Below are 24,427 nucleotides of genomic sequence, written 5' to 3' on the forward strand. Positions count from 1 at the left end.
ATATACATTTATTTTTGTATGACCTTGAATAAACTCCATAAAAACTCAGTCTCCCCTTTTCCACAAAGTAGGGTAATAGTTATTCCATTTAATTGAAGTAAATAGTTATTCCATCTGCACACAATGCAGAAAGACTGAATGAAAATCTCTCTATTGTGATAATACAGAAATTAGAAATTCTAGCATAAAAATAGCTGTACAGTCAATGAACCAAGTGAGGGAAACATTCAGACACGTTTAAACCCACTCCTGTTCTGCATTATTTTCCTTAAGAGACTCTTCCTCATTTGAAGTCCCTTCCTCAACTGGGATCAATGTGTACTATACCATATTTATTATTTTAGGTTAACAGAACTACTTTGGGACTCAAGTAATAACATAAAGGAGAAGCACTAAAGTTCCCTGGCCTTTAGTATAATTTCTGAATGAAAAATCCCTCCCAAAGCCCAAGAGTTAAGACTATAAAAGTTTCAGTTAAAACCTCCTTTAGCTCTGAGAGTTACAAATGACCATTTCCACTATCCTGAATCTGGAACCAATGAACACAAAGACCATTAAAACAATTACGGGCTCTTTCATTCATTTTTGATGTCTTACATATCATATGTTCAATAACTTTGAGATTTGACTCAATTCTTTGATTTCTAGCCAATGCCTTGGCAGAGTTTCCATTCAGTTCACGGGAAAGTACAAAATATTCAGTGCAAGTGGAGAATTACTTTTGTCTGTATGAATTAGCTCTCACAACTTTTTGGAGAAGAGACACCATCAGTAGCAGATAAAACTGCATAATTTCAGGCTACTGTCACCTAAGCTCCATTTGACAGGAAAGAAAATACACTCAGCATTTGCCTGTAATGATTTTTTATTGCTCTGCAATACTCTCTAATGCCTTCCAGCTGTATTGAGGACAATTTGTTCATTTTTCTCAATAATCAAAATGTGTTTTGACTAGTAAGTTCCTATTTAGTTTTTCTTAATGGGAGTATTTTCCAGATGTTGTGTTAGTCTAGTCATCCGGGCCCTCTTCCAAGCCCTGTGGAAAGTTTGCTGTCATGAGCTGTCATTGGTGGTGTGTTTAACAAGCTGCCTAATTACCTGACCCCAGCACAGTTCCAAAGCAATATATAAGGGCTCTGGAACAGCCCTGTGAGCAGACACACTCTATTCTAGGTAAGTGCTACACCTGTCTCTATCCAGAGCTCTTCTTCAATAGGAAAACGAGGAACTAGGACAGAAAACCTAGAGTTTTCCTCTTGAAAGAAGATTTACTTTTAGCCTGTTTCCACCTGACATATTTCAATGTTAGGTTATGGTTTATAAAATTATGTTTATGCATAACTAATGTTCTGTCAGTATTTGGTTTTATTATAGATTTTCTTTTATCAGTATTATAACTTCAAACATTGTTGTGCTGAAGTGCACCCATGTTAGAGGACGACTGTGACTGTAGTCTTCATGTAATAGAATTCTGCCAAAATTTATTTCTATTACTTGTTAATAATAAATTTCTATAGTCCTACTTTAGCATTTAATGCCTAACTTACTAATAATCAAGAGGGAATTTATGGAGTAATTATAAATTTGCAATTCTTCCTTGAACAGTTTTATTATTTATTTTATGGTTTTTTTAAAAATCAAACAAGTCATATATAAAGAGATGCACTGCATTTTTTAAATTATGAATTAAGTGAATTGTGGATAGTGATGTGAGATTATTTCTTTTAGGAATGATGTCATACCTGAAAGTTATGATCATATGGAACATACTTTGCTTATCCTTGGTGGTCCTTTCACTGTCCTTGATTCCAGAAGTGTCTTCTCAAGGTACTGTAATACACAAAGCTGAAGGGAGGGTGTCTAGGAGTGTGTCTGACACACATTAAGAATATTTCAAATGCATCTTCATAAAACTACTAAGTTCTAGAACTTTATTCAGACAGGAAATAGTCTTCAATTTTATCATCACTGAATATTTTCAAAAATAAATTTTAGTGTAGCATGATCCTATTTTTTGAGGAATAACATAAAAATATAAATATAATGCAAAATGTGTATGAACCTATTTTCTGTAGACAATCTACATAGCCTCTTGCCCTTACACTGATGTATTTAGCCCTAGTGATTTGCAGGTTTACTTAGGAAGAATCTAATATGAGAATATCCACAAAGGTTGGCTAGAAAAATTTCAATAAGCTCGGGAAAAGGAATGTCTCTACCTTGCTAAGGGCTTTCCCATTAACTGCACCAGTGAAGCAAATTTGGGGATTTATTTGTCTAATGATACTCTAAGCTCTATAATTGATTCCTAACTAAAGTAACACTGTTATGGTGAAGCAGAACATGCCACCTGGCAAATCCTATGCTGTTGCAGTTCTCTGGTAGCTCCCAAGTTTTCAGGGGGATAACGCTGAGTTATTGCTTGCTGGAAGAAAATTATTTATTACTATTTGATAGCAGAAGGCACAATGTCATGTATCTGAGCATCTCCTCAGAACACACCACATGCCAGATTTGACCTTACACTGACCCCTTGATAACTGCTGCCTTCCCACCAGTTTCAGCAAAAATCAAGACTTTTGCCAACAGCAACCAGGACCATTCAGGCATTTTCCTTATGAGTAACTCCATAAATTACAAGTCATAAACTTAAAACAAACAAATGAATGAAGAGATAGAACTATTGGACTACTGTATATTAACTATATAACTATTGGACTTATTTTCTTTCCATAAAGGAAGAAGGGTTCAATATATTGGGCATATATCCATACAGGAAGATGTCCAGCTTGTCTTTTCAACTGCTGTATTAATAGCCCAGTAACTCAAGTCCATTAATGTCTCCAGTTATCCCTTGGTTCCTCTTTTCTATTTGTAGCAAAGTGGTAACAACCATTACAAGTACTGGCTGAAAATCACAGTATAGGTAATAGATATAATATTTGTTATCCCAAATATTTGTTATTTGCTCTTCCTTCAGACACACAGACGTGGAATGTGCGCTGTTAGAAATTGTCTTTGGTGTTGTGTTGTGTTACATGTTATTTCCTTGTTGTTCCTCAATGTTTCAGCTGATTATCTGTTTGAGATTGCTGATTGTTCAGCTTCTTTGTTTGTATTTAGGGATGCTTCACTTGTGGTCCTGCATGTTTCATTTGCCAGAAGAAGCTGTTAGCTGGTTGTGTTAGCAGATATTTCACAGAGGAAAGGGAGGGTTGCAGGGTGAATATCTGATTTGGCAGCAGAAGGTAGCAAGCACTGCTGAGCTGGAGTGCTCACAGGTTAAAGCAAGACACCTCCTGATGTCCTGCTTTACCACCTGCTATCTGCACCATTTCTTATTATCCAGCATTTCTCAGCAGTCTGGCAGTAAAGCCATTGTGGGATGAGCTTTTCTGTTAGTCTGCTAATAAGTAATCTTCTGATTAACAAACTGTACTTCATAGGAGTTGCAGGGCTAGATCTCAACTGTTCTTAACCTTAGAGCTGATACTAAATTCTTCCCTGACATCAGGGAAAAAAATATAGTGTAGGGAGCAGGCAGATTTTGACACTTACAATAAAAATGTCTGTATTTATTATGGCAATGCTCTCCAGTTTCCCAGCTAACCTGATTAGATGGGTTATTAGGAACAGCATTACCAACAGTAAAAATCAGACACCTAGGCAGTCTGTCAGGTATGGGTGTGCAGATGCACACATATTACCATAGAAAGGGTGAATACAATTAGACACTAAGTCAGCAAAGCTGATATACTAAGGGGCTAGTTTGGATGCCTGTGGTCATACTACAGAACCAATCCTCAAGGATTCCTTAGTTTTCAGAAGAAACAGGTTAAGTTAGCTCAGTGGATGACCCCTCAAACCTGAACACATGCTGCTGCTGGTCCTCAGGCTGGCTTAGAGCAAACCTCTGCTCACCACACCTTCAGGAGGGGTCACACCAGGCCCTCAGCATCTGCAGTACTGAGTGAAGAAACCACATTCTGTAGGGGGAAAAAAAGAGAGAAACTTTAGTCCTTTTCCATTCAGCATTTCCTTAAGGACCGTTGTAGTTTGGCAATGCTTACACCAGTGTTGTGCGATTTTAGATGTATCGAGCTGTACAGGGAGATGTGGGGCAGGGTATTCTAGAGAGCATGGCTGCCAGTGTGATTTTAAGTGTCACCACTACATGGAGTGCTGCCCTGACTTCAGGAAAGTCTGCACAGTGGGTAAGTTTCCAAACACAGCCAGTTCCTTTCCTCAAAATTCCCCTCCCAGCTCCCTACCACACCAGTGTCTTCTCTCTGAATGCTTAAATGTCTGTTTGTTCGCTGTGTCCTTGTTTCCACTCATACGTGTATTATTGTCCCCCTCAAATACTCAGGATAAGCTCTTGCAATCCAAAGAAAATTGCATATCCACAGGTTATTGCCAAGCAAAAAAATTTGCTTTTTACAAAAGCAGAACTAGGCAAGATGGGCAAAAACAGTTTACTGTTTGTTTTCAACTCCTTAGCACATTTGTACTGTATATGTCTGTCTCTTATACAAAGAAAAAAGTAGTAAAAGCCGATTCAGGGCTTTGCAGAGAGAAATTCTGACATATTCTAACTCAAATTTAAGTATGGATGCTGTGGGGTCTATTCCAAAGCCAGGGTGTCCTTCCATGGACAAAAATTGACTCTGGATCAGAACCATGTCCAGAGTCTGCTGAAAAAGGTTGTTGGATGAGTATTAATTTATGCTTTATTTATAGGCAAAACTGTACAGTGTAAATAAACACAGGTTTTTCAAACTGCTTTACTGAGCATTAAAAGCATTTTCTAAGGAATCACCAATGTCAGAAATGTCAGTGATTTGGATAAGAGTAGCTACACTGTGGTTCCAGTAGGATCACAGGAGTAACAAATACTTCTCAGAACCACCAACACCACTGAGTGTTGTTCAAAATGCAGACCTAGCATTCCCTAAAATTCCAGTTCTGCTGTCCCTGACACACACTGGGGACACTTTACCCTTCAGTCTTCCCCATCCTCATTTTGCTTTGTGGGGGGACATCAGCATTTCCCACAGCCGAAGATGCAGAGTGAGGCATTTTAATTATGTAGGCTATTTATTCATTGTGGGTCAGATTCTAAAGGTATTCTGGCTTCTACACAATAGTTAACCAAAAGTTTAAGGCTAGAGGAAGTCTTCCCTGCTCTACTCTAAATCAGTGAGTCCAGGCAAGCACAGTAGATGCCATCCTGAAAGGATGCAGGCAGTCTGGCTAAGGACTGTTGTCCAGTTAGTGTGGAATCAACACTGACTAAATGACAGAAATGCCAGACATTATTTATGAATAAATATTTCCCTAAGATAATAAAAATAATTCTCACCTGTGCATGTGGGATGGACAAACTGGCATCAACACTGATTCCACAACTACACTAATCCAAAGATGTTCAGAATCTGCCTATACAGTAATTCTAATTTTTCTAGATAGTGATTTAACTGTAAAACATGATTTAATGTCTTGTGTGCTACAGAGACGACAACTTCAATAGAGATTTACATAGAGAAAGTGCTTTTTCTCAAGCCTGTAACAGCTGTGCACACTCTTTCTAACTCAATATGGTAATTATTTGATATAAAATAGCAGTTTGGCCAGTGAAGTTTCAGAAGTTAACTGAAAATTAAATATTAAAATCATGTGGTTAGTAATCTTGTCAAAGCATGGTATATAGTCTTTTAGTACTAATAATTTAAGAACTGTATTAAACAGTTCCAAACTGGTCTCTTGGGATAACGTGTTTAACTCGTTCATAAAATTAGGTTTGCCTGGACACACTAGGTACACTCAGTTGTGACCCAATTAGGCCAATCATTTTTCAGAAATGCTTTGGTAGACACATCATTCTTACTGCAAAGGGAGACCCTGGTGAACACCTTCCTGCAAACCCAGCCCAGAATTTAAATATGGCTGTTGAGATGCCTGCTCTGTGGCTGGGGAAGCAGAAGCCTCCTACGGTGGGACCTGGCTAAAGTGAATGCGGCAGCCGCGTGTTATTGCACTGTCAACCCAATGGTCTCGATTCCCTGCCACGGCACAGGGCCCTTCTGGCAGCACTGCCTGATCCAAACCCCACACTCACAGGCAAATCCTGGATCAGACCGGCATAAACAACCTGATTTTATGGGGCTGCTCTTGGCAGCATCTCGAGCAAACGACTTCACTGTAGAGAGGTCCCAGCGTTCCACGTGGGCCGGCCCCAGGGCTGACTGTGCTGCTGTGCCTCCACAGCCGCCTCCTGCGAGGGACGCTGCTTTGAAGCCTTCGAGAGGGGAAGGGAGTGCGACTGCGATGCCGACTGCGAGCGATACGGCAAATGCTGCCCAGACTACGCCAAGCACTGCAAAGAGGGTAAGACGTTTCTCCGTGTTTTTCAAAGGTGTATTTAAACAGAGGTGCTTTGCCATCAACAAAACTGTGCGGGCTTCGGTAACAGCTGGACAAAAGAAAACAGAACAAAAATGACAAAACCGAATTTCACAAACAAATTGGCCAATTTCTCAACCATGAACACTTGGCAGAAACATACAGCTAGATATCCTGGAAGCCATCACCAAGATGTGAATTCTGAGGGCAAAGTTGTATTTTACATTGGGCTCTTTTGGCACTAGCCATGCTCTGTCAGAGCCCTTACTCAGAATACCACATGTAAGGACAAGGTCTGCACATCAATAATAGAATTCAATGAGAGAAGCTGGGGAATCAGAACAGTTTTGTTTGAAAAAACCTTTTGAGATCATTGTATCCAACCGTTCCCCTAGCACTGCCAAGGCCACCACTAAAACATGTCCCCAAGTACCACATTCACACAGCTTTTAAATCCCTCCAGGGATGGGGACTCCACCACTACTCAAGGTCCCTCAGCAGTGCCAGCCCAGGGCACAGCCACTGCCCGGGGCCTGTGGCCACACCAGGGCTGCCACAGGCCAGGGGCCATTGCCTCTGGTCTACCTGGGCACAGCTGGTTCACATTCAGCCACTGTCACCAGCACCCCCAGGACCTTTTCCATTAGGCAGAGGAATAAATGAATTGCAGTAAAAAGCTGAGTTCATCTTATAAAAACAAGGTGGAAGATTCAAACTTATAAAATTTGAAAATCCCCACCCATCCAAAAGTGGGGAATGGCTACTCTGTGCCTTGGGATAGCACTACCTGGACCTCCAGACCACTTGCTTGGGGTCACCACAGTCACTGGCAGCATATTAGAGATGAACATCCTAGATTCTCTCCATCTCAAATCCAACGTGGGAAAAGCAACCCAACACAGAAACTCATCCTGTGAGGCAGGAGGGAGGAACTGGATGTTACATGTTCACACTGTAGCAAGAAAATTTAAGAAAACACACATTTTACCTTTAGTCTGCAAGTTCAGTCCAGGGCAGAATCAAACTGACCTGCAGTCACTTCTCTTGTTCTGTCCTTTTCTGCAGAGCCTGGTGGGATTTCAGCTGAACACAAAGGCACAGATGTGGAGGTGCAGTCCTGCCCTCATGTAGCTTTAAGGATACCAGCAAATGAACTCTAAAAAACAACACAATATGTTTAATTTCATCTTGTCCTTAAACTTTCTGGTACCTACAGACCTAAATTAATTTCTGTCAACACACTTGACAAATGTGGCTTGGCACTAGGTCGCTGCAACCACAGAGCAGCTCACCTCCAAGGCAGCCAATTCCCAAAGCCTGCAGTGTAACATACAACCTGTTATCACTTGGTTCTCTTCTCCCAAGTGTTCCCCAAGAGCTGGGATAGTGGCTTGGCTTTGCCACACAATTGCACAGTAATTCAGACTGAAATAGAGTCTGTATTCAGCATTTTTGGCTGAATGTCTAGAGATGTGTCTTGGAAGCATATTGAGGTGGATTTGCTGCTTTTGAGGCTGCTTAATATTTCTCTCTTTCTGTTGAGTTTTTCACACCCAAATACTCACAAAACACTATTAAACTCTTTCACTTCTTCAGTTAAAATATAATGAAGAATTAATCAACCATTCATAAAGGTTTTCTTCTGTATTGTACTAAACTTGGCTATCAATTTTTGTCAAAAAATCCAGCAGAAATCCCCCAAACCAATGTACTCAGTATTTTACTATTTACACTATGTTTGAATAAATGAGAAATCTGTGAAACCTCTTGGATTAAATTTGCTGTTTCAGCATCCTCTGAACATTTTTTCTGTATAGTAAAGCCAAGTGTACAATGTATATCCAGAGCCCACTGTTATCTTCCCTGTCCTCCAGAAGCACTTTATTCCCTGAGTACATGTACACACATAACCAAAATGTTCTCCTCCCCAACAATTGGCTTTCAAAGGAGTAATTCAGCTTCAACAACAACAATTACTCTCTCTTCCTCAATAAAAGTTTCAGGATATAGTGCAATACCCAGCCTTCCTTGCACTAGCTCACTGTGAAAGTAAATCTTTTGACACTATGGTCATCCCTTGGAGACAAAAATTCCATTCCTTTTGTAAAAAGCTGATTACACACATCTCTGGCAGTTACCAGCTCCCTTGGTTGGATCAAAGTAATTTGGCCAGTTCCCTGGGCTCCATCACATTTTCTTCACAACTAACAAGCTCCTTCTACAAGGCTATGCTAGTTGCTCATTTCCAATTGTACAATTTGACCAACAATTAATTACAAGATATTATCTGGCTCTTACTGGATGCAATTGAAATTCACTCTTCAGAGCTGGAAAATCTGAACACAACCTCCTATTTGTCCTAAAACTCAGCCTACTAGAGGTTAGTTTAATACCCATGTTATTTCCTTGGTTCATGACTGCTTTGTAGCTCATGTCTCCTTCAAGAAAACCATTTCTTTTAAATCACTTATGTAGAATTATCACATCTGAAGAACTGAAAGGGATTATCAAAGTAAATTCTTGGCTAATGTGACAGCTCTCCTATTTCCACTGGAATTAGTTATCTGTAGTGAAAAAAAAAGACAAATTTTCAGAACTTAGAGCTCCACTCAGAATTCGTCTATTTTCCCACCTCAAAATTGCCATTAGCTTATAATGCCTGACCTCGAACTTCTGGGAAAAATACTGCTCCCATCTGTGATGAAACACTTCAGGATCCAAAGGGTATTTTTGCTCATTTTCACACAAATAATTGTGCAAAGAATCCTATAGCTAAAAAGAAACATACTTTTAAATGGAAGATAGTCACTAAAATTTTTAATCACTCTTATACAGTTGACACCAAGCACCTATAAAGATAAAATAATCTGTTAATGGGAGCACTTCTCTCTTTCAGCACACACAGAAAAGCCAACCCCAGAGACTCCTCCAGACAACAAATCAAAAAGGTCCTCCACAGATGAGGAAGAGTTACCAGAGGAAGCTGTGGAAGGTAAGCAAGTATATGGATGCACCAGAATGGGTGTTACCTGAAGGAACATTCAAGACCATTTCTCTGTTCTGGAAATAGAAACTTTAACCTAGACATTACCAGACAGTTACCAAGCTTGGAAGCACTTGGTTTATAAACTGATTACCTCACTGAGCCCTCAGGACTTTGGAGAGTTCACTCAGCACAGATGATGCAGTGGTGATGTCTCCTGTGTCCCTATTGGATTTTCACACACATCCTCCAAAAACAGGGTACAGACCATTGTCAGTCTTGGACAGCATCCGTGGAACAGGAAGGGTGGGACAGTGATGAACTGGCAGCACAGTAAGCACAGCACAGCAAGGTTCCTCTGGCTTTAATCAAGCCAGGCCTTACACTGCTTCAGACAACATCTCATTTATTTATTCTGACTGGAAAACATGCTGCTTTCCTGTATTCTTTGGTACTGCGTTCCAGCATTTGAAGTGATAAGAGACAAGTTTAAACTTGAAACACAGTTGAAAAGACACTAGAAGTCTGTCAGTATTTTAATCTTCCCCCTCTCTTTTTCTTTTTGTTTTAGATTTGGAGTACTTATTTTCTGCTGTTAATATTTCCTATTAAAAAAAAAAAAAAACAACAAACCAAACCCAAATAAACCAAAAACAATGTAGTGGGTCAAATGACAGAAAATTAAGGAAATTCAAATAAACATTAACATAATCCCAGCTTGCTTATGATTTTCAGATGCATGGGATAGGAGTGAAACCTGTTCTGCAATACTTGGCTCATACTAAACACACAACACTGGTGAAAGCAGAACTAAACTGCAAAATCTCGGAGAGAGGATACTTAGGGAGAGATTGCAGAAATGCTGAAGCATTTGCTGTTCTTTTGGTTGAATACCAATAATTTGACTCAAATGAATATAACTATAAATACAGGTAAAGAGAGGCTTAAATCCATACATCACAATGAGGAAAACAACCCAAGGAATAAAGATACAGCAGGAGATATGGTCAGGGCTCTGTGTTCTGGAATTATTTTTCCTCCTGCTTTCCTACCTCTTGCCTCCAATTCCAGGTTGTTGGTATAGGCTAAGTTATAATGTAGGGTAATGGAATAAATCAAACTAAGATGAGAAGGGAAGTGTTTTCTTAGAAGGACTATTTTATGTAGTGGCATCCTTTCCATTTTGGAAAGTGGCAGGAAATCCCAGGCAGCCTCACCTACAAGCACAAACTAAACCCTGAACCTGGGGCAGCACCAGCTTGGCCAAAAGGGATCAGCCAAAACTGAGCTAAGCTGCTGCAAAATCCCATGCAAACAAAAGGAACTCGCATTTTGCTCAGTCCAGGTTAGTTTGGCCATTCAAAAAAGATCTTCCAATTCCAAAGGAAGCATCCATAGTTAATGGGTATAACATGTTTGTATGTAATACCGACCTGCACGGCAATTCCAATGGCTGAACGGAATTTGCATTTGTTTTGTAGATCCTGAAATCCAAGTGACCACACCTGCTCCAACTACAGAACCAGCAGAGACAACCCTTGGAGCCACAGAGGAACCACCTACCAAGGAAGACAGTCCCACAACCCCAAAGGTAGAGGATACAACCCCCGAGGCCACAGAGGAACCGGCGACCGAAGCTGACCCTCCAACTCCGGATACGACAGAAGATGTGACCGCTGATGCCACAGAGGAACCACTGAATGAAGAGGACCCGACCGACCTGCCCCCGACACAAGACCCAACCCCTGACTCCACTGAGGCACAAGCAACTGAGACCGAGCCCCCCAGCACCCCCACGCCTGAAGAGACAACCCCAGAGGAGCCCACAACCCCTGCACCAGAGGAGACAACCCCCGCACCAGAAGAGACAACCCCCGCACCAGAGGAGACAACCCCCGCACCAGAGGAGACAACCCCCGCACCAGAGGAGACAACCCCAGAGGAGCCCACAACCCCCGCACCAGAGGAGACAACCCCAGAAGAGCCCACAACCCCCGCACCAGAGGAGACAACCCCTGCACCAGAGGAGACAACCCCCGCACCAGAGGAGACAACCCCAGAAGAGCCCACAACCCCCGCACCAGAGGAGACAACCCCCGCACCAGAAGAGCCCACAACCCCAGAAGAGCCCACAACCCCCGCACCAGAGGAGACAACCCCTGCACCAGAGGAGACAACCCCCGCACCAGAGGAGACAACCCCAGAAGAGCCCACAACCCCCGCGCCAGAGGAGACAACCCCAGAGGAGCCCACAACCCCCGCACCAGAGGAGACAACCCCCGCACCAGAGGAGACAACCCCAGAGGAGCCCACAACCCCCGCACCAGAGGAGACAACCCCCGCACCAGAAGAGACAACCCCAGAAGAGCCCACAACCCCCGCACCAGAAGAGACAACCCCAGAAGAGCCCACAACCCCCGCACCAGAAGAGACAACCCCTGCACCAGAGGAGACAACCCCCGCACCAGAAGAGACAACCCCAGAAGAGCCCACAACCCCCGCACCAGAGGAGACAACCCCAGAAGAGCCCACAACCCCCGCACCAGAAGAGACAACCCCAGAAGAGCCCACAACCCCCGCGCCAGAGGAGACAACCCCAGAGGAGCCCACAACCCCCGCACCAGAGGAGACAACCCCCGCACCAGAGGAGACAACCCCAGAGGAGCCCACAACCCCCGCACCAGAGGAGACAACCCCCGCACCAGAAGAGACAACCCCAGAAGAGCCCACAACCCCCGCACCAGAAGAGACAACCCCAGAAGAGCCCACAACCCCCGCACCAGAAGAGACAACCCCTGCACCAGAGGAGACAACCCCCGCACCAGAAGAGACAACCCCAGAAGAGCCCACAACCCCCGCACCAGAGGAGACAACCCCAGAAGAGCCCACAACCCCCGCACCAGAAGAGACAACCCCAGAAGAGCCCACAACCCCCGCACCAGAAGAGACAACCCCAGAAGAGCCCACAACCCCCGCACCAGAGGAGACAACCCCCGCACCAGAAGAGACAACCCCAGAAGAGCCCACAACCCCTGCACCAGAGGAGACAACCCCCGCACCAGAGGAGACAACCCCCGCACCAGAAGAGCCCACAACCCCCGCACCAGAGGAGACAACCCCTGCACCAGAGGAGACAACCCCCGCACCAGAGGAGACAACCCCCACACCAGAGGAGACAACCCCCGCACCAGAAGAGACAACCCCAGAGGAGCCCACAACCCCCGCACCAGAAGAGACAACCCCCGCACCAGAAGAGACAACCCCAGAAGAGCCCACAACCCCTGCACCAGAGGAGACAACCCCCGCACCAGAAGAGCCCACAACCCCCGCACCAGAGGAGACAACCCCCGCACCAGAAGAGACAACCCCAGAAGAGCCCACAACCCCTGCACCAGAGGAGACAACCCCCGCACCAGAGGAGACAACCCCAGAGGAGCCCACAACCCCCGCACCAGAGGAGACAACCCCAGAAGAGCCCACAACCCCCACACCAGAGGAGACAACCCCTGCACCAGAGGAGACAACCCCCGCACCAGAGGAGACAACCCCTGCACCAGAGGAGACAACCCCCGCACCAGAGGAGACAACCCCAGAAGAGCCCACAACCCCTGCACCAGAGGAGACAACCCCCGCACCAGAAGAGCCCACAACCCCCGCACCAGAGGAGACAACCCCCGCACCAGAAGAGACAACCCCAGAAGAGCCCACAACCCCTGCACCAGAGGAGACAACCCCCGCACCAGAGGAGACAACCCCAGAGGAGCCCACAACCCCCGCACCAGAGGAGACAACCCCAGAAGAGCCCACAACCCCCACACCAGAGGAGACAACCCCTGCACCAGAGGAGACAACCCCCGCACCAGAAGAGACAACCCCTGCACCAGAGGAGACAACCCCCGCACCAGAAGAGACAACCCCAGAAGAGCCCACAACCCCCGCACCAGAGGAGACAACCCCCGCACCAGAAGAGCCCACAACCCCCGCACCAGAAGAGCCCACAACCCCCGCACCAGAAGAGCCCACAACCCCCGCACCAGAGGAGCCCACAACCCCCGCACCAGAGGAGACAACCCCAGAAGAGCCCACAACTCCTAAACCAGAGGAGACAACCCCCGCACCAGAGGAGACAACCCCAGAAGAACCCACAACCCCCGCGGAGCCCACAACCCCCGCACCAGCGGTGACAACCCCCGCACCAGAGGAGACAACCCCAGAGGAGCCCACAACTCCTAAACCAGAGGAGCCCACAACCCCTGCACCAGAGGAGACAACCCCAGAAGAGCCCACAACCCCCGCACCAGAAGAGACAACCCCCGCACCAGAGGAGACAACCCCAGAGGAGCCCACAACCCCCGCACCAGAGGAGACAACCCCAGAGGAGCCTACAACTCCTAAACCAGAGGAGACAACCCCAGCGGAGCCCACAACCCCCGCACCAGAGGAGACAACCCCAGAGGTGCCAACAACCCCTGCACCAGAGGAGACAACCCCTAAACCAGAGGAGACAACCCCAGAGGAGCCAACAACTCCTAAACCAGAGGAGACAACCCCAGAGGAGCCCACAACCCCCGCACCAGAGGAGACAACCACAGAGGAGGTGACAACCCCTAAACCTGAGGAGACAACCCCAGAGGAACTGACAACCCCCGCACCAGAGGAGTCCACAACCCCAGAGGAGCCCACAACCCCTAAACCTGAGGAGACAACCCCTAAACTTGAGGAGACAACCCCTGCACCAGAGGAGGTGACAACCTCTAAACCTGAGGAGACAACCCCAGAGGAGCTGACAACTCCGAAACCAGGGGAGACAACCCCAGAGGAGCCAACCACCAAGGCAGACTCTCCCATCACCCCTAAACCTGAAGAAACAACCCCAGAGGAACCAACAACCCCTAAACCAGAAGAGACAACCCCAGAGGAGCCCACAACTCCCGCACCAGAGGAGACAACCCCAGAAGAGCCCACAACCCCTGCACCAGAGGAGCCCACAACTCCTAAACCAGAGGAGACAACCCCAGCACCAGAGGAGCCAACAACCCCAGAGTTGACAACAATAAAGGCAGACTCTCCCACCACCCCCAATCCTGAAGAGACAACCCCAGATGAACCTACAACCAAGGCAGACTCTCCCACCACCCCTAAAGAAGAGGATGCTGACTCTCCAACCACCCCTGCAACCCCTGAGGCCAACACCTCTGCCAGTAAAGCCACGGCTTCTCCAGGCAATGCTGCAACCACAACAGTTGGGGACTCCTCCACACTTGAGGCAGGCACGATGCTTTCAGATACCACAATCGAGAACAAGGAGACAACAACACCCAAGAAAGACAAGACTACTCTGCTTAAAGACATTTTCACAGCTGCAACTGGGAAAGACGCAGTTACTGTAGCTATGGTGACAACAGCTAAACCAGGTGATTCTCCTAAAGGTATGGATGACATTCCAAACACTTCTCCTATGGCCGAGCAACCTGTCACTGCAGCAGCTGAATCAGAATCAACTTTTACAGACACCAAGACTGCAACAACAGCAGCCACAGCTCCCTTGCCCAATCCCACTGTGCTGGTAACAACCATCAAAGATTCAACTCCTCAACCCAATGAGGCTGTAACAACAAATGAAAAAGAGACAACTACAGACACTGAGCAGGCTGGGCCAGCAGCAGACAAAGAGAGCCCAGGTGCTGCTTGTGTTATTGTGGAGATGACAACAGCTGGTAAAAAAGAGGTAACAACCATCAAAGAAATGGACACCATACCTGAAAAAGAAATGGAAGATGTCACTGAAAAGGCCCCTGGTATTGCCAAAGAAGATGTAACTACAGTAACCAAAGAAACCACCACAAGGGATAAAAAAGACACAATAGAAGAAATGTATCTTGTGTCTAATGGGACATCCAAGCCAACAATACATTTCCAGGAGGTCACCGAAGAACCTCACCCAACTGAACCTGAAACTCTGCCAGAGAAAGAAGAGCCAGAGATAAACAAACCTCTAATACAAGTTGAGGACCTGCCAATGTTCCCTGGAGAAACACACGGTAAGTGCATTCCTTAGGTACAAAAGCATCAGTGACTCAAGGGAACATGGCAGTGTCCCTGGGCAGCCACAACCACAGCAGCACAGCTGCCAGTGTCCTGAATACTGGAACCTCACTTCTCAGCTGTGGAGCTACTTAAATCCAGTTTAGAACATGATCTAAATTAATTGGTTTCAGTACTTGGTCCTAGTGAAAATTGTGTGCTATAAGTTTCTCCTCCTCCTGTTTGCGATTGTAGAAGATGCAAACAGACAAAAAGTAAAAGTAAAAAGATGGCAAAGTTCTAAATCTCATGGAAAAATGGCTAGACGGCATGCTGCATATCCATTCTCGCTAATGGTACCTAACCTAGTGTTTTCTAGCCACCTACTAAAAATGTCACATAAAGGAGACAAGAAGTCTCTTGCCTCTGTGCTTTTTACCACAGCCTTTTTCATGCCCTCTCTTTATTTTAGTCAGACATAGCCTGCAGGTTCTTGGGCAATTTTTCAGTCATACACTGAAAGATATTTTGGGGGAAAAAATTAGGGATTTAGATGCAAAATACTTGAATTGCAGTATAAAAGAGATTCATCCTTCCTTTATATTTAATGCATATATATATATAACTGAAAGTATTAACTAAATACTTTTTTAAAAACAAAAGAAATAATAAGAGGGAAGAGAAGCCACTAAAGCAGCTTAAAGAAATAATAAAATCCTAGCGCATGGAGCAAGTCCATGAGGGATGTAGCATATGAGGTGTTATCCTGAATTACAGATACTTAGGTGGCAATAAGCAAAGACACCCACTCCTGGTCACTCGGCACTGCTGGGGCCACAGCACCAGAGCCGAACTTCCTGAGAACACATCCCCAACGAGGAACTAATCCCTGGCGCACCAGCGGGGCCGAGGGGGAAAGCTAAGGCCGTTCTTAAACCTTAATCAAACCCAGCTGGCTGTGTTTTACAGAGAGCAAGAACGACGAGAAGGACCTGTGCAGCGGCAAGCCAGCGGACGGCATGGTAGCCCTGCCCAATGGCACCCTGGCCGTCTTCCGAGGTGAGACTGCTCCCAACATTCTCTACCTGCCCCGGCACGGCCCCGCTCCTCCTTCACCTGCCCCAGCTCTGGCTCCGGCCCTGGCCACAGCCCTCCTCCTTCTCCCGCATAGCGCCGGAGCTCCTTCCTCACCACTCCCGGCCCCAATCCTTCACCGTCACCTCCTCCTTCACCTGCCCCGTCCCTCTTCCTCCTTTTTTTCCTCCCTCACTCGCCCTGGTGCCCCTCTTCTCTCACGAAACTCTCCCGAGCCCAGAGCCCGCTCCCCCGAATCCCTCATCCCTGGGCCGGATCAGCCACGTCCCCGGGGCAGGACGCGCTGTCCCCTCGCTGTCCCCGGGGCAGGGTGTGCTGTTTCCCCGCTGTCCCCGGCGCCCCTCACTCCTGTCTTCCCAGGTCACTATTACTGGCTGCTGAACGGCCGGACCCCGCCGACCACCAACCCCCGCCGGATCAGCGACGGCTGGGGCATCCCCTCGCCCATCGACTCCGTCTTCTCCAGGTGCAACTGCGATGGGAAAACCTTCTTCATCAAGGTGGGAGCAGTCCCGGCCGGAGGGATGGGGCGAGGCTGATGGGGAGCAGCTGGGGAGGCTCATCCTGGAGGAAAGGAGGCTCAGGGGGAGATCCTTTAGCTCTGCACAGTTCTCTGGTAGGAGGGTGCAGCCGGGGGAATTCGGGCTCTGCTCCCTGGGAATAGCAACAGGATGAGAGGGAAGGGCCTCAGGTTACACTAGGGGAGGTTTAAATTGGATATTGGGGGAAAATGTTGCCTAAACTTATTCCTAGTATGTTTCCCAACCTAAAATAAAATGCTAATGAAATGCCCATGCCTTATTAAAGCTGTTATATAGTTATTTCCCAATAAATCACTCGGTCCTGGAATTCAAGCTGCTTGTTACAGCTATGAAAATTTAAGAGATTTAGAAAGGAAACCCCTGCTAAAAATTAGCTTCTAAGATGCTCTAGCCTTACTCAAAGGTTAAAGAGCTGCAGGAGGTACTTAATGAAAGTGTAGTAGCTTTATCCTATCGGTAATGGATGTAGGAGTGATTCCAGTCAGTTTTACAACGTAGCTATCAAAGTGCTAGTGCTTATTTATGGATTATTCTTCATGTTTGTTTGCAGTTCAATAACCAGGAATTAACTTCCTCTAAAGTTCATTTTTTTTCCCCTTAAATGCTCAGGGTCCCCTGTACTGGCGCTTCACTAATGGTGTTATGGATAAAGGCTATCCCAAACCTCTTGCAACTGGATTTGCAGGATTAAGTGGGAGAATAGTAGCAACCCTCCCTGTGGCAAGATACAACAACAGACCAGAATCTGTTTATTTTATCAAAAGAGGTAAGTCTTGTATTCCTGAAGTTCAGGAAACATCAAAAGGTGCTTGAATTGCCTTAGGCAGGAATAAAATACTATTTTTCTTGACTCAATACCTCTTTCTTTCAAACAGAGAAACACAAATGATGCCAGTGTTCTAGGTGCTCAAAAATGGCCTGAAGCTTTAAAAACGTTGTATTAGTACTTGGAGGTCTTTCAGTGCATTTTAAACCAGGTCTGCAAGGGTGAGAATCCAGGAATGCAGTACTGTAGTGACTATACATTGAAATGAATTTTATCTGGTGATAAAGCTATTTTAGTCTCAAGTTAATTAGCAAAGGGAAGGCTTTAATATTGCTAGTTCATATCTCTGTGCGGAAATTTCCAACTATTTCTGATTTCCTATTTTAAAGTAATTTCCTTATCCTACATGAATGCTGTACTGCCACCACAAGAATGTTGTTATTGATTTCCTCTGTGTAATATAACGACACTTTCATACCTGATCAAGCTGGTGGTTGGGTGCTTTTTTTGGGGGGGGTTGATTTATTTTTTTTTTAAACTAACAAAACAAATGTGTGTTTTAGATGGGAACATGCAGCAGTACGTGTACAGACAAGAACCAGCCAAGAAGTGTCAAAGAAGAGCCCGGGTGACCATCCGATACCCAGCCTTTGTCCCCAGAGTGGTGATCCGGCGGCGCTTCCAGCGTGCTGTGCAAATGCCGACCGTCGTCCGCACCGTCAGGATCAACGTCCACCCCTCTGGTAATGTGGGCACTAAGGGTCTCTTACACGGATGCTTTCACCTCTCTGCAGTTTCTGACACAACATTGTGTTTGGGAGGTTTTAATGGCTGTAGGTGACACAGCCCTGTGAGAGCTGTAGCAGTGCCACAGCTCCTCACGGAGGGTTCCTTTTGCTCGCAGGTGTTCTGCGCAAGGAAATCCAAATGCAGTCGTACTGGAGAGGGCTCCCCAAAGTTATCCACTCAACTCTCTCTGTGCCCAACCAGAACAAGCCCGATGGCTACGATTACTATGCCTTCTCTTACAGTAAGTAAAAACTAAAGCACATCACTATGGACCTCAAAAGACATGGGGAAGGGGGTAAAGAAAGAATCTCCTGTTACCACTTGTGGTACTACTTTCAGCACTACTAAAAAGTCCTGAGAATTAAAATGCTGCCCATAATCAAGAGATGTTTCTATTAAAAATCAGTAGTTACAGGACAACGTGCAGCAATGAAATGGAGAGGTTCAAAGCAGCCAATTGAGGAATGCATTGCCAGGGAGTTCAGCCTTGTAAAGTGACAAACCTTGCACTAATGAAGGATTATGTTAATGATAGACTGAAATCTTTGGATTGCTACACAGCAAGATTGTCAATGGCTTCTATGGGACTATGTTTCTGACAAAACACAAAAGGAGGGAGATGAACCACTTGACATAGCTCAAAAATTTGTTTACGATCCTAGATTATGTAGACTCTTGTTCCCCCAGCCAGGATCCCGTATAAGCATTCCTCAAAATTTTCTGCATTCAAAAAAAAAAAAAAAAAAAAAGCTCTAAAACAAGCCATTCCCAAATAGAGACTATTCAAGTCCCTGACAGTAAGATCCAATTCCTCAACTTGGAGGAATCAGCCTCACAGGCTCATTCACACTCAGGGACCATAGACTTCCCACTTCTCTACTAGTAGCGTGCAGGATTGTTGTGGATGCAGCTTGTTTGATTTTCAAATTCTTAAGACTATTTCTGTGTTCAAGCAATATAAGAATATTCTTCCTTGCTCCTGGGACATATTTAATTATTAGCAGAGCTGTAAAACTTACTGCAACCAAGGACACCTGAAAAATAAAGCTCAAGAGAGAAATTTATTGTTGGAGCCTCTCAGCTCCCTATATGCACATAGAATGGAAAATCTTATTCAGTTCTAAGTGACATTAAAATGCAGGCTTGAATTTGTGAATTCTTCCTATGTATTAAATGTAGTTTCTGGAATTTAATCCTGACTTCTCTTCCTTTCAGATCGGTACTACAGTTTGGATATTGGCAAAAGAATAGCACGACCTGTTACTGCTCTCACAGGAAAGACTGTATCCAAAGACTGGTACAACTGTCCCAGCAAGTGATGCACAGCAGAGGAGTTTAAAACAAGACACCATTTGAATGTCAACTTTTTTTCTAATTTTATTAATAAAAGACACTGAAATGTGTGCACACACCTCTAAGTATGAAATGCTGCTTCAAGCTCTGGCTTCATTACACTAAGCAACCACAGGCAAACTGGCACTTTGTATACACAGCTGAAAATACTTTACATTTCATTTAACTAATGTTTCCTCTGTTCAGGCCTCCTCTGCCTCCCATGGCATGAGTTACACCTGTGCAGGGAAAGAAAACAAGTGCGTTAGTATAAACCCTCCTTACCCTTTTTATCAACCATTGCACAGGTGATACTTCATCCTTCCCTAAGCAATTGTCAGGGCAGTGGAGTGGTTCCTTTCTGATACAATTCAAGATCCCCTCTCTCTGCTAAAGCCTAGTAACACACCTACATGTCCCGTGTCATGCAAAAAGCTGGGGGTAACTTGTGATCCTGAGCCAAACCAATGAGCAGAGTATTCTTACCTCACCTAAAATCAGTTAGCCCTTTCTTTTTGTTATTAAAAAAGTGGTAACAGATGGAAGAAAATCTATCCTAGTCCCACCTCCTTTTTTCCACTTAAAATACCAGTTAATCTATATTTCAATGCTAATATAGTCTTCTACAATGTTAAAATAATGCAAAACAGAATAAAATCCATCTAAGTTGCAGAAGTTGCAAAAATAATTTCTTGTCATGGTTTAACTCTATTGCACTGAAAAACCTGTAATACTTCCAATAAAGCTTTTTTTTCAATGAGTACACATTGATATAACTGGAACCCTTAATGTACCAAATGGAAATTGCTCTAATGCTAAAACCAGAAGTTTCTAAACTGCTACCCTAACAGGAGTTTTGAAACCTTATTTTAAAACTTTGAAGAGTAACATCTAATCCTCTTTACTTTCTCTCTACTGATAAGAGCTAGGTGCCACTGTAGAAGGAAGATTGCCTGTCTGAAACCTGCCCAGCCTAACACACTAAACCCGAACTAGAGCTCTTAGGGTCACATGCCAAACTCGAGGGTGGGGCAGCTGTGTCACTCCCTGTCTGCCAGCAAGGCCAGCCTGTAAAACTTCAGCCGTGGTGCCCACGGGAGGAAAGGGTTGGAGCTGTGTTTGCAGCAGCCAGGAGCACTTACCCCTCTGCCTGTTGAACTGCCGGCCACGCACGCCTGTCCTCAGCGTCGGGGGCTGCAGGCGGACACGGCGCAGGGACTTGGGCTGGGTGCTGCTCGTGTCTGTGGAGGCAGAGCAGAAAGGGTGACTGTGCCTGCCAGGTTCTCACTCTTGGTCTTTACATGTTTTGATACGTGTTATGCTTTCTTTACTTTAGAATTATGAAGGTGCCTCCTTATTTAATTCACCTCTCCTCTAATATAAATAAAAGTTTCAAAACAAGTAAGTCTGGGACTTCTTTTGCTGCCTATACAAGGGGATTAACTGATAACTCAGAGATTAACTTACTGTTGTTTCAGAATTTAATTTAAAATATTTTTAAAGCTGGTATCAAATATAAATCACTTTGGTGGATAAATCACTAAAGTGGCAGTAATGTTTGCTCCCTGAAGTGTTATTCTTATTTTGCTTACTCCAGTTACTGCAGTCCAAGGAAAAATGCTTTGCCAAAGTATCAAAGAATTTATAAGCATCAAAATATGATCTTGCTCTAAGAGAATCCGGGTTGACCTTAGAGCCCCTTCCATTGACTAAAGGGGCTCCAGGAGAGCTGGAGAGGGACTTGGGACAATGGCCTGCAAGGACAGGACAAGGGGTAATGGCTTCCCACTGCCAGAGGGCAGGGTCAGATGGGGTACTGGGAAAGAATTGTTTCTCTGTGACGGTAGGGACGTCCTGGCACAGGGTGTCCAGAGAAGCTGTGGCTGCCCCTGGATCCTTGGAAGTGTCCAAGGCCAGGCTGGACAAAGCTTGAAAGAACCCGAGCTAGTCGATGGTGTCCCTGCACATGGCAGGGGTGGGACTGGATGGGCTTTAAGATCCTTTCTTCCTGAAACCATTCTATAAGTATGTGATTCTAAGAGTTTTATCTTATTTTGTGTATCCTGGCTACCAGCCATGATGCTGGACAAAGGAACTCCTACTCTTAATGAAAAGGTACGAACTGTTTTTGGAATTATCCTGTACCTGCAGATGAACTTGAAGGAGGATCTTGACTAGTTGAAGGAAGATCTGACTCATCAGATGCTTGAACAGCTTCTTCTTCTTGCTGGCTATCGATTTCTAGACCTGCTTCTGAAGTAATGCTAGAAGGGAAGGAGGGGGAGGAGAACCATGTATTTGCATAGCTTCAAAAAGGTCTGGAAAAAAAACCCTGTCTTGGAACCCAAAGATTCAGTGAAAATCAAAAGTAAAATATAACATAAAGTCATAAACTGTCCCCTTTTAGATCTTTACTTCATCATAATACAAAATATAGCAATTATTATAAATATTAAAAGTTGAAGTTTTAAAGCAAAAGACAAAATCATTTTTCTACAAAATTTAGTAAAAATTGCTTGTTCCAGCCCCGTGCTTCATCTTTTGTACAAGCTCTGTCTTAACTGGGTGACTTAATCATATATGTGTGTTTTGCATGAGTGATTTCCTGTATTACATAGGAATGCCTTAGGCTTTATTCTACAAACTGATCCTTCAACTTTCACATCAGTATTTGACTACTGCAGAGTCCTCTGCGTTCTTAAAAAATACAATATTTTTTTTGGTGACTTGTATATTAATTTTAACTCCTAAGGAGATCAGCAGAAAACCATTGGTTTTGGATGAACTGTCCCGCTTCATAGCATTACAAAATGCTGTCTGAGCTGCCCCTGGGTGACAATGAAGGTGTCAGAAGCGCTAGTGAACCAGAGCAGTGGTGCTTTACCCTTCAGACTCTGCCTCTGCGAAGACCTCGTCGGCGTCATCGCCGGCGCCGGGCTCGGTGGTGGTGGACAGGCTGCCGGTGGAGGTGGTGACCATGGGCACGGACTGGGACGCGTGCTCCGAGGCGTCGGCTGAGGCACTCTCGGTGAACACTGTCACTAGGGAGCACACACACCCTTAGGCCCTGCCCAGAGCCCTGTGGCAGCACAGGAAGCTCAGACACAGGCTGGCAGGCGCTCCTGAGGAGAGGCAACACTGCACCAACCGTGGGGAATCATTCCCTGCAAACCTCTGCCACTTACCCGGTGCTGCCACTTGTAACGGTGTTGTGGGGACACTACGACCCCCCGATTCCTCCTCGTGGGCAAGGAATAGTGGGGTTTCATACATCCCTAAACCTGCAACACAAAGTTCCAGTGACAATCTATCCAAATAAACAGCTTATAAATGATTAACTGATGTCTTCCCTCTGGACACTTGATAAAATCCAGTCACTTGTATTTTGTTCTTTCGTTTTGACTTACTGTCAGAGCTGATCAAAATTTACTGTAAGGTAAAACCTTGATCAAAATATTACTGCTTGTTTTTTTAAATTTTCCTCCTTGCCTTATGCCATTATTTTACTGTGAGCTTTCTTCAGAGAACAGCTTGTGTTCCATGCCAACAGGGATGCCAGGAAAAGGGACAGATTGAGATCAACACAACAGCCTGGCCATCTCGGAGCAGAAAAGGATATATCCCAAAGATTTTTTTGCATTTGCTGTTTTCCCCTGTTGTTTCACTACAGGGAAGCTACAACCAAGAGTAAAATTGAAGTTAAAAACCTTCAATATTTCATTCAATTTTAAAACCCTAACACAACTAGAAATGTAGCAGCTTGAAGAGAACACCTTCTCACTCTGTTATTCTCTCTCTGCTGACAATTATTTAAGAGTTGCAGGTTTCCACACTTCAACACTTTGTTGACTGAATTCGCTCTTTTTCACTCAAAGACCCATGGAAAAGAGAACTTTACCTCCTTGTGATGCCAGCTGCCCAAGATCAGAGTGACTGGAGCTGGTTTGTGGCATATCTTCAGGGGGCCCAAATCTGAACCGAGGAACTCCAGCTACCTGGGGGGAACTGGCAAAACACAGACTTAAGGAATTCTGCAGTTTCCCCAAAGATTGGGGCAGGGGGGAAGAACTTTCTGACCAAGAGAACAAATCATGCATGAGACAAAATGAGCTAATACTGACCATAAAAATCAGTGATCTACTGCTAAATAAACAGCAATTAGCTTCTCAAATTATTAGGAATGCATTCAAAATCAGTACAACAGTCCTGAAGAGAATATTCTTTACTTATCCATTCTATAAACTCTCACAATTTTAAGTGGATTGCTGACATGTCCAGAACATCCCAAAAGCAAAAATGGAGGTAACTTTCCCTCCTTTCATTGGCAATATTAATGGGGAGGGAGGAAGAACAAGGGAGGAAATGGGATATAACTTTGTTTAATTTCTTCTTAAAACACCAGGTTACAATACACTGGAGAGTATTTACTTCCTAACTTGATCAGTTATATGACACACAATTCAAACAGTTACTTATCTGCACATGCAGTTATCT

General features: G+C 44.9%; 2 protein-coding genes across 6 annotated transcripts in view; one reads left to right on the forward strand and one right to left on the reverse strand.

The window, feature by feature from the left end:
- The first annotated feature begins 1,175 nt into the window (after positions 1-1,175).
- Positions 1,176-19,920, forward strand: PRG4 (proteoglycan 4). The gene is made up of 12 exons (XM_088170381.1): positions 1,176-1,827; positions 4,092-4,214; positions 6,268-6,387; positions 9,299-9,394; positions 10,867-11,303; positions 13,749-15,426; positions 16,379-16,468; positions 16,865-17,004; positions 17,656-17,812; positions 18,376-18,555; positions 18,717-18,842; positions 19,817-19,920. Exons 1-12 carry the CDS (start codon positions 1,731-1,733, stop codon positions 19,918-19,920), a joined length of 3,348 nt encoding a protein of 1,115 aa, XP_088026507.1. The 5' UTR covers positions 1,176-1,730.
- Positions 19,921-19,952: 32 nt separating this feature from the next.
- TPR (translocated promoter region, nuclear basket protein) overlaps positions 19,953-24,427 on the reverse strand; it is a 33,314-nt gene continuing 28,839 nt past the window's right edge. For all 5 annotated transcript variants that reach the window (XM_088170187.1, XM_088170184.1, XM_088170186.1 and 2 more), the window contains exons 46-51: positions 23,832-23,938; positions 23,119-23,214; positions 22,818-22,974; positions 22,079-22,197; positions 21,076-21,174; positions 19,953-20,172 (exon numbers count right to left, since the gene is read on the reverse strand). In XM_088170187.1, the coding sequence (XP_088026313.1) occupies positions 20,117-20,172; positions 21,076-21,174; positions 22,079-22,197; positions 22,818-22,974; positions 23,119-23,214; positions 23,832-23,938 (634 nt within the window). In that variant the 3' untranslated portion in view covers positions 19,953-20,116. The remainder of the gene's footprint in view (positions 20,173-21,075; positions 21,175-22,078; positions 22,198-22,817; positions 22,975-23,118; positions 23,215-23,831; positions 23,939-24,427) is intronic.

Source organism: Sturnus vulgaris, chromosome 9 (assembly GCF_052056855.1).
Source record: "Sturnus vulgaris isolate bStuVul1 chromosome 9, bStuVul1.hap1, whole genome shotgun sequence".
NCBI lineage: Eukaryota > Metazoa > Chordata > Aves > Passeriformes > Sturnidae > Sturnus > Sturnus vulgaris.

What these genes read in the sequence shown, in the direction of transcription:
- PRG4 (XM_088170381.1), top strand. Translation starts at nt 1,731, where the DNA reads ATGATGTCATACCTGAAAGTTATGATCATATGGAACATACTTTGCTTA. An exon ending in CACCCTGGCCGTCTTCCGAG is followed by an intron (nt 16,469 to 16,864) that starts GTGAGACTGCTC and finishes CTGTCTTCCCAG; the next exon opens with GTCACTATTACTGGCTGCTG. An exon ending in TGTTTATTTTATCAAAAGAG is followed by an intron (nt 17,813 to 18,375) that starts GTAAGTCTTGTA and finishes TGTGTGTTTTAG; the next exon opens with ATGGGAACATGCAGCAGTAC.